Source organism: Olea europaea, chromosome 2 (genome assembly GCF_002742605.1).
Source record: "Olea europaea var. sylvestris chromosome 2, O_europaea_v1, whole genome shotgun sequence".
NCBI lineage: Eukaryota > Viridiplantae > Streptophyta > Magnoliopsida > Lamiales > Oleaceae > Olea > Olea europaea.
This window is the reverse complement of record NC_036238.1, coordinates 21,602,518-21,611,864: the sequence shown is the minus strand read 5'-3', so window position 1 is coordinate 21,611,864 and position 9,347 is coordinate 21,602,518. Positions and strand designations below refer to the sequence as shown.

The window sequence follows — 9,347 nt, the reverse complement described above, 5'->3', positions numbered from 1 at the left end:
TAGGATTTAATTGGTAATTATTTGGGGATTCGTGATCCTAGTGCATTTGTTTTACATAGATTTTCATAAATTGACAATACATTTCATTGATTGTTCATAACATTTCGTAATTGAGTCATTAGTTAAGTGAATTTAAGTAATTAGGGTTTGATTTGAAATTAGAGGTTTTCAAGTTGGGGATTTTCCCCAATTTAGGGTTTTTATTGAAATTAGGGTTTTTCAATTTGGGGATTTCTCCCAAAATTAGGGTTTTTGATTCCAAAATTCATTTCAACTCAATTAGTTTCGGATAAGGTTAAAATAAGTAAAATTGAATTAACCAATCTCTGTGGGACGATATTCGGACTCAATTGATCCACTTTATTATTTGTTAACGAACCATACACTTGCGGTAATTTAAATCGAAAGAAATATTTCGCGAACAAGGTTTTGACGTCGTTGCCGGGGATTGAGTTTAGTTTAATTTTATTTCTTGAGGCACTAATTCGAACTTAATTTTTTTTATTTAGCATAATTTTGTGTTTATTTTTATTTTAGTTTATTTTTCTCTATTTGTATTTTAGTTAATTAAATTGTTTGAATCTAAGTGCTCATACTGGTTTTAATTCTCAGATTTGCATGTCACGATTGCCTGGAGGAGAATTGATTCCAGCTGATCCTGAAATTGAGCTCACTTTTCACCGACGACAAAGAAATCACCGCGAAGCACAAGTACAAATGACCAACGAGTTAAACAATCCCATGATTCATACTAACGAAGGAGAGGCAATGGACGAAGGGAATGAGATTCTGGGGGATTTCTTGACTCTTCAAGTGATTCAAAGTCAGTCCAGCATAGTGTATCCACCGTTTGGGCAACCTAATTTTCAGTTGAAGACCAATGTAATACAGCTGTTTCAAAATGGACACCATTTCTATGGCAAGGCTGAGGAGAACCCACACACACATGTATCTCGATTTCTGGATATGTGTCAACATTTCAGATATCAAGGGATTTTGGATGACGCTATTAGGTTGAGGCTCTTTCCACATACATTACGAGATCGAGCACTTGAATGGTTGGATTCACTCCTGGTTGCAAGTATCACTACATAGAATGAGTTGGCACACAAGTTCTGCACAAAGTTCTTCTCCCCAGCCAAGATAGCAAAGCTGAGACATGATATATCAGTATTCAATCAAGGAGAGACTGAATCATTTGATGAAGCCTGGAACAGATTCAAAAACATGCTCCGGAAATGCCCTCAGCATGGGTTCGATAAAAAGATCCAAATCCGCTTCTTCTACATAGGATTACTTCCATACCATAAGAGCATGGTAGATTTAGCATCAGATGGCTCAATATCTACAAGAACAGTTGATGGGGCATTGGAATTATTTGAGCGAATGGCTACCACATCAGCCATGTGGTCTTCTGAGAGGGCAACTCCAAAGAAAACTCCAGGTGTCTACGAGGTGGACGCTTATTCAGCAATCTCTGCAAAAATTGATTCTCTGTATCACAAGGTGGAGAGCATATCACAAGCTTCACAAGCTAAGAAGAGCAATTGTGAAGAATGTGGAGCCGAACATAAAACATCAGATTGCCCTATACTCATGCAAGGAATTGAGCAAGCAGACTACGCACAGTGGGGACAACGCCAGCAGAATAATCAATATGGTGAGACTTTCAATCCCAACTGGAAGAAACATCCCAACTTCTCGTGGAGCAACCAGAATCAGAATAAGCCACAGGAGCAGTTTCAACAACAGGAGAAGAGGCCTCAATTGGAAGATATGATAGGAAAGTTCATGGAGAAGGCCGAAGCTACACTTCAAAATCAAAATGCAGCCATCAAAAATTTGGAAACTCAGATGGGGCAGCTAGCCATCGCATTGACTGGCAGAACACCAGGTAACTTACCAAGTAATACAGAAATCAATCCTAAAGAGCAAGCAAAGGCCATTACAACTCGAAGTGGAGTTCAATTACCTAAAATTCATGTCAAGAGACCGGGAGTGATTGGAGAAACATCTTCCTCCGCTGAAGAGGAGACAGTTGTAAAGGAATCAAGTTCAAAGGAAAAGTCACAAGAATCACAAGTTAATGCCAAAGTCACAGTCAACCCCTACGAACCTCCGATTCCCTTTCCACAGCGTTTGAAGAAGCAAAAAGTTGAGCAACAATACAAAAAATTTCTAGAAATCTTCAAAAAGCTCCATATCAACATCCCGCTAGCAGATGCACTATTCCAGATGCCTAGCTATGCGAAGTTTCTGAAGGATATCATATCAAATAAACGCAAGCTGGAAGATCATGAGACAGTCATGCTTACTGAGGAATGTAGTGCCAGAATTCAAAACAAGCTTCCACCAAAACTAAAAGATCCAGTGAGTTTTACTGTTCCTTGCACAATCGGTGAAGTATATTTCGATAGAGCATTATGTGACCTCGTTGCAAGTATTAATTTAATGCCTTTGTCTGTTTTCAGGAAACTAGGATTGGGAGAAGTTAAAGCAACCACTGTGACACTTCAGCTGGCTGACAGGTCACTGACACATCCTAGAGGAATAATTGAAAATGTACTTATCAAGGTTGAGAAGTTCATATTTCCAGCAGACTTTCTTATCCTGGACATGGAAGAGGACAAGGACGTTCCCTTGATACTTGGCAGACCATTTCTGGTAACAGGGAGAGCATTAATAGATGTTCAAAGAGGTCAGTTGATTTTAAGATTGGGAGAGGAGCAGATATCATTCAATGTATTCAAGGCAATGAAGTTACCAGCAGAATCTGACAGCTGTTATCAAGTTGATATTATTGACAAGGCAGTACAAGAAACATTTTTACTACACGGTCAATCTGACGCCTATGAGGCATGTATTGCACAATCCCAATCAATCCAGTCAGAATCTGTTGAAGTTGAAACATGTGCAAGATTTTAGGTCGCCATACACACGAAAGAGACACTTCGAGGAACTGGGAACGGGAAACACAAAGCCACTACCTTCAGTTCAGCAGCCGCCAATTTTAGAACTTAAACAACTGCCGCCACATCTCAGATATGCTTATTTAGGAGAATCAGATACACTTCCAGTAATCATTTCGAACACAGTCAGTGAAATGGAGGAGGAAAAATTGCTCAGGGTACTTAGAGAGAGCAAGACGGCGATTGGTTGGACAATAGCTGACATTAAAGGAATCAGTCCTTCCATTTGCATGCATAAAATCTTAATGGAGGAAAATTGCAAGCCTAGCATAGAAAGTCAGAGAAGATTGAACCCGAACATGAAGGAAGTAGTCAGGGCAGAGATACTAAAGTTATTGGATGCAGGAATTATTTACCCAATTTCAGATAGTGCATGAATCAGCCCTGTTCAAGTGGTACCGAAAAAAGAGGGAATCACAGTGGTGAAAAATGAGAAGAATGAACTAATTCCCACTAGAACAGTTACGGGTTGGAGAGTTTGCATTGACTATCGCAAACTCAATGCAGCTACACGAAAGGATCACTTCCCACTGCCATTCATTGATCAGATGTTGGAGAGGTGGGCTAGACATTCACACTACTGCTTTCTTGATGGATACTCGGGCTATAATCAGATACCTGTCGCACCAGAGGATCAGGAGAAGACCACTTTCACTTGCCCCTACGGTACTTTTGCTTATCGTAGGATGCCTTTTGGTCTTTGCAACGCTCCAGCCACATTTCAGAGGTGCATGATGGCAATATTCTCTGACATGATTGAAAGGTTTATCGAGGTTTTCATGGACGACTTCTCAGTATTTGGATCTTCATTTGATGAATGTCTAAACCACTTGAATTTGGTCTTACAGAGATGCAAGGAGACTAACTTAGTTTTAAATTGGGAAAAATGCCACTTTATGGTGCAAGAAGGCATTGTACTTGGGCATAGGATATCAGCAAAAGGAATTGAGGTAGACAAGGTAAAAATTCAAGTGATTGAGAAATTACCACCGCCTACATCAGTTAAAGGAGTTCGTAGTTTTTTGGGGCACGCTGGGTTCTACCGGAGATTTATAAAAGATTTCTCGAAGATCACTAAACCTTTATGCAACTTACTAATGAAAGATGCAACTTTTGAGTTCAATGAGGATTGTCTCATAGCTGTCAACACTTTAAAGGAAAAGCTTACAACAGCACCAGTGATTGTAGCTCCAGACTGGGAATTACCTTTTGAATTGATGTGTGATGAAAGTGATCACGCTGTAGGTGCAGTATTGGGACAGCGGAGGAACAAGATTTTTCATGTGATCTACTATGCAAGCAGAACTCTAAATGATGCACAACTAAATTATGCAACCACTGAAAAGGAGCTGTTGGCTGTAGTGTTTGCATTTGACAAATTCAGGTCATACCTCGTTGGATCTAAAATCATCATCTATACTGATCATGCTGCATTGAAGTATTTGCTCACAAAGAAGGATGCAAAGCCGAGATTAATTCGCTGGGTGCTGTTATTGCAAGAATTTGACATTGAGATACGCGAGAAGAAGGACACTGAGAACGTAGTAGCAGATCACCTATCCAGACTAGAATCTGGGGAGACGAAAGATTTAGTGGATATAAATGAGATCTTCCCGGATGAACAGATGTTGAGAGTGGATGAAGCACCTTGGTACGCAGATATTGTCAATTACTTGGCCAGTTCCATTCCACCACCTGACTGCTCCAGTCACCAAAGAAAAAAATTCTTTGCCGAGTTAAAATACTATTTCTGGGAGGATCCAATTCTTTATAGGCGAGGAGCTGATCAGATAGTTAGGAGGTGCGTACCTAAAGAAGAAGTACATGAGATTCTCGAGTACTGTCACTCATCTGCATATGCAGGACACTTTAGAGCTTCAAAAACAGCTGCAAAGATTTTACAATCAGGTTTTTACTGGCCTACATTGTTTAAAGATACATTTGAGTTTGTTAAGAGATATGATAGATGTCAACGCACTGGGAATATCTCGAGGAGAAATGAAATGCCACTGAACAATATTTTGAAAGTGGAGATATTTGATGTTTGGGGAATTGACTTCATGGGACATTTTCCCCCTTCGTTCTCAAACCAGTATATCTTGTTGGCAGTCGATTACGTCTCAAAATGGGTGGAAGCAGTTGCATTGCCAACAAATGACTCAAAGACAGTAATTGGTTTCTTGAAGAACTACATTTTCACCCGATATGGTACACCGCGGGCTATAATCAGTGATGGGGGCAAGCATTTCTGTAATCGCCAGTTTGAGCAGCTACTGAATAAATATGGCGTTAAACACCGCGTTGCTACTCCATATCATCCACAAACCAGCGGGCAAGTTGAGGTATCTAATCGGCAGTTGAAGAGAATACTAGAGGTTACTGTGAATTCATCTAGAAAGGATTGGTCTAAAAAGCTGGACGATGCATTATGGGCTTACAGAACAGCATTCAAGACCCCGATTGGCATGTCTCCATACCGCCTAATCTTTGGGAAAGCATGTCATCTGCCATTAGAAATGGAGTATCGGGCATATTGGGCTATGAAACAATTAAATATGGACTTGAATGTCACCAGAGAAAAGCGTCTACTGCAACTGAATGAATTGGATGAATTTAGAATGGAGGCTTATGAAAATACAAAACTTTACAAGGAGCGAACCAAGAAGTGGCATGCTATGCACATTCAGAGGCGAGCGTTCGAAGTGGGGCAACAAGTACTACTGTATAATTCGAGACTCAAGTTATTCCCAGGAAAACTACGATCACGGTGGTCGGGTCCCTACACAGTTACAAAAGTTCTACCATATGGGGCTATACAAGTGAGCAATGAGAATAAGGGTACCTTCACTGTCAATGGGCAAATGTTGAAACACTATTGGGGCGGTAACTTCTCTAAACAAAAGTCAACCGTTCAACTCGAGACGCCAGAATGAAGCGGCCGCAGAAAAGTCGAGCTATCGACTATAACTTAGCGCTGGGTGGAAGGCGACCCACTGTATCCTTTTTATTTGTTTATTTACTTCATTATGTTTTCTGCATTAACTTAGGAAGTTTATGTTCACATTCATTTAGTATTCTGTTATGTGGTCATCACTCATCCAGGCACTTCAAAGAGTTCAAGCACTGTGCACACGAGTCATTAAGAATCACACACAAGTTCGGGTTGATTCACGTTGTTTTGGGTAGTTGACTGTGGAATTCACGTATTTCGAGGAATAATATGTTTTCTAAATTTCACATATTTTAAAAAATTGTTTCTAAACAATTTGGGGGCTTTGAGAGTCGGGTCTATTTTAAAAAAAAAAAATTTGTGTGCCTATGCGATTGCATAGACATGGTGTCTATGCGACCGCATTGCACCTACCGAAAGATAAAACCACCAAACCAACATACCTATGCGACCGCATAGGTTATAACTATGCGGCCGCATAGGTAGAAAAAGGTGTGGGTTTTTAACCCACACCCGAATCATTTGCCAAGGGTCCCAATATAATTTTTGACCTTTCACTCTCCTCCCAAATCGATTTTCGACTAAAATCACACACCAATCCATTCGTTGCATTGTGCTAACATTGATAGGAAATCCATTCTCTCCATTGATTAAACTCTACAAAGAAAAAGGTATGGGTTCTTTCACCACTTCCTCAATTCATTTTCGGTTCTATTCATTATAAATGTAATTTTGGCGAATTGAAGAAGATTAGAATAATTTTTGTGCATATGGATTGATTGTGCTTGTGTTATGCGATACTTTGGAATGATTCTAAATCAAATTTCATTCAATTTCCACCATTTCCACTCTATGCATGCAATGTGTGTGATAAATTGCCAAATTGATTATTTTTGGGTATTTTGGTATCTTTTGCCTTCAATTCATTTGATTGATGGGTGTATATGCGCGTGGTGATTGAATTTTGAATGGGGAACTATGTGAACTAATCAATTTTTGGCTAGTATATGAAGATCTCACATTGCACACAACATGTTCGATAAAATGCACATTGGTAATCTATTACATTTACAAACATCTAGCATGGCATTTGACTATTCGATGAATGGAATAATTCGTTGTGACGTATTACCAAACAATATGACTTAGACAACATCAACACATACATGCACAAAAATAGCTAAGTCATAGCATGCCCAAGCACCCTCCGTCCCTTATTTTACACTACTATTTGACACACCAAACGACCTCCGATTGAGTTGAAATTTGGATATATGCTAAACCTCATTGCATACTTCCATATGCCTGGAGGTTGCTCGGGACAATCTTGATAATTCTCGATGGTGCCCGGGGCCGAAGGTGTACACTCAACCATGATTCCAACCCTTTAACTATGAGCATATTCTCCCAAAATTTTCTTATATTTTCATATAGACTATACATTTATACTACTCTAATCATCCTACATTGTTCATTACACCGTGGTAGTATACATGCTTATTGAAACAAGTTTGGGGGATTTGTGCTTTACGTGCTTTTCATTTCATGCGATTTCTCATTATATAACAAGATGACTAATGCTAGCTATTTTCCAACCTTGCAGGATGCCACCAAAACGAACTTCAAAAGGGAAGGAGAATGTTGGCTCATCATCCAGCACAGCACGCACTCGCGTGCTTGAAGGGGGTATACAAAGATTTTTGACTGCCGAGGCAGCAGCCCGTTATGAAAACATAGTGAGTCGTTGGACAGTGACACCAGAATGGGCTGTTAAGTTGGAAGACTTTCCTGGTTTCGAGCTGACTACTTTGGTGCAGAACTGTGGTTGGAATAAAATAGTGGAGCAGCCACATCGGAGTTATGAATTGTTGGTGGGGGAATTTTACGCCAATTTCAATACAGAAATTGACACACCAGGGTCCGATCACCTACATCAGACTTGGGTCCGGAGAAAATGGATCACATTCTCACCCGAAGTTATTCAAGACTACTACCAGCTCACGTGGGAAAACATAATGCCTGTACCAGGTGACTTCAATTGGCCTGAAGTGGCGGAGATCTTATTGGGGCGACAGAATGCATGGCCACTTCCCACTACCGAGTGGCATCAGATTGAGCTTACATCGTCTATAGCAATCCTATGGCTGTTTATGTGCCACAATATTGAGCCTACCTCTCACAAGACCACATTCACAGATCCCACAGCTAGATTCCTTTATCACTTGGTGCGAGGTAATAAGGTTGATCTTGCCACTCTTTGCTATGATCAGATACATCATGTGGGTACTTTGGGAGATAGACACAGCTCAATGATCTTCCCAAGCCTCATCTCTGGAATTTGCATAGCTGCTGGTATAAACATTGTATCCGGGGAGGTGGCTGCCAAACCTAGCTCCACCATAAAGCGAAGTACTTTGGAGGCCCAAGACAGAGCCAGGTTAAAGCATTGGGAGAAGCAAGAAATTGAGAGGCGCAGACAGCAGGGAGAGCAAGGTCACGAGCAAGCCGAGCAAGAAATGCCTCAAGCTCATCCATCACAGGCTGAGTTTAATGCACAGTTGTGGCGCCAGATTTTCACCACCACCACGGGGATCAGCCGAGACGTGCAGAGTCTCCAGCAGGCTATGGGGACTTTGACGACTGAGATGCATACAGCCCACCATGACATCCGCATTTCCACTGATATGTCACGTGCTGCTCGCCAGGATGCCCAGGCAGCTAGGAGGGAGATGAACACTATGAATGATCGACTCAGTGTGTATGTGGGCATGGTGGATGGCATCCAGATGAGGGTAAATGAAACTTGGGAGCGTTTGGGCGGGTTGGAGACACGTGTTGAGGGAATCCACGACGAAATGACACAGCAGTCAGCACTGATGAGAGAGATCTTGGCGCGCCTACCTCCACCTCCAACTGATGATACTGCAGGCTCTAGCTTCCCACCGCAGCCCCCGTTTTGATCAGGGGAGTATCGTTTGCCTAATTTGTATTCATTTTCCTTAAATTCTGCCTTCTAAACTTATTTTTCACATTGTGGACAATGTCTTGTATAAGTTTGGGGGATGGTGGCATAATTTGATTAAGACATTCGGCATGTAACTAATTGCATTTCCGCAATCTAGATTTATTTTGACTAATTGCTGCATGAGACATGCTTGTGAGTGAATATTGATTATGCTTATGTATGCTTGTGTGAGCTTAATCGCCTTGCCGGCTATAATGTTACTATTGGATTGGTACATTTCAGAACTTTGGGGTCGGTGCTAATTAGGCTAACCTATACTTGTTGATGCAATACTTGACATTCTTTATACACGTCATTCATGCTTGATATGTTAGGTCAGTGATTGGGGTTTTGAGCAATAAGTAGAGAGATAGTTATAACCCTCTATTGAATGAACCCGTAAAATACCTTAAGACAGTTTGGT

General features: G+C 40.9%; 1 protein-coding gene across 1 annotated transcript; it reads left to right on the top strand.

The window, feature by feature from the left end:
• The first annotated feature begins 717 nt into the window (after positions 1–717).
• Positions 718–5,902, top strand: LOC111373689. Its single transcript, XM_022996257.1, has 9 exons — positions 718–813; positions 1,096–1,365; positions 1,630–1,800; positions 2,236–2,370; positions 2,575–2,698; positions 2,781–3,286; positions 3,380–4,877; positions 5,079–5,257; positions 5,621–5,902. Exons 1-9 carry the CDS (start codon positions 718–720, stop codon positions 5,900–5,902), a joined length of 3,261 nt encoding a protein of 1,086 aa, XP_022852025.1.
• The last annotated feature ends 3,445 nt before the right edge of the window (positions 5,903–9,347 follow it).

What these genes read in the sequence shown, in the direction of transcription:
- LOC111373689 (XM_022996257.1), top strand. Translation starts at nt 718, where the DNA reads ATGACCAACGAGTTAAACAATCCCATGATTCATACTAACGAAGGAGAG. An exon ending in CACCAAAACTAAAAGATCCA is followed by an intron (nt 2,371 to 2,574) that starts GTGAGTTTTACT and finishes GTACTTATCAAG; the next exon opens with GTTGAGAAGTTCATATTTCC. An exon ending in AGCTACTGAATAAATATGGC is followed by an intron (nt 5,258 to 5,620) that starts GTTAAACACCGC and finishes AAACTTTACAAG; the next exon opens with GAGCGAACCAAGAAGTGGCA.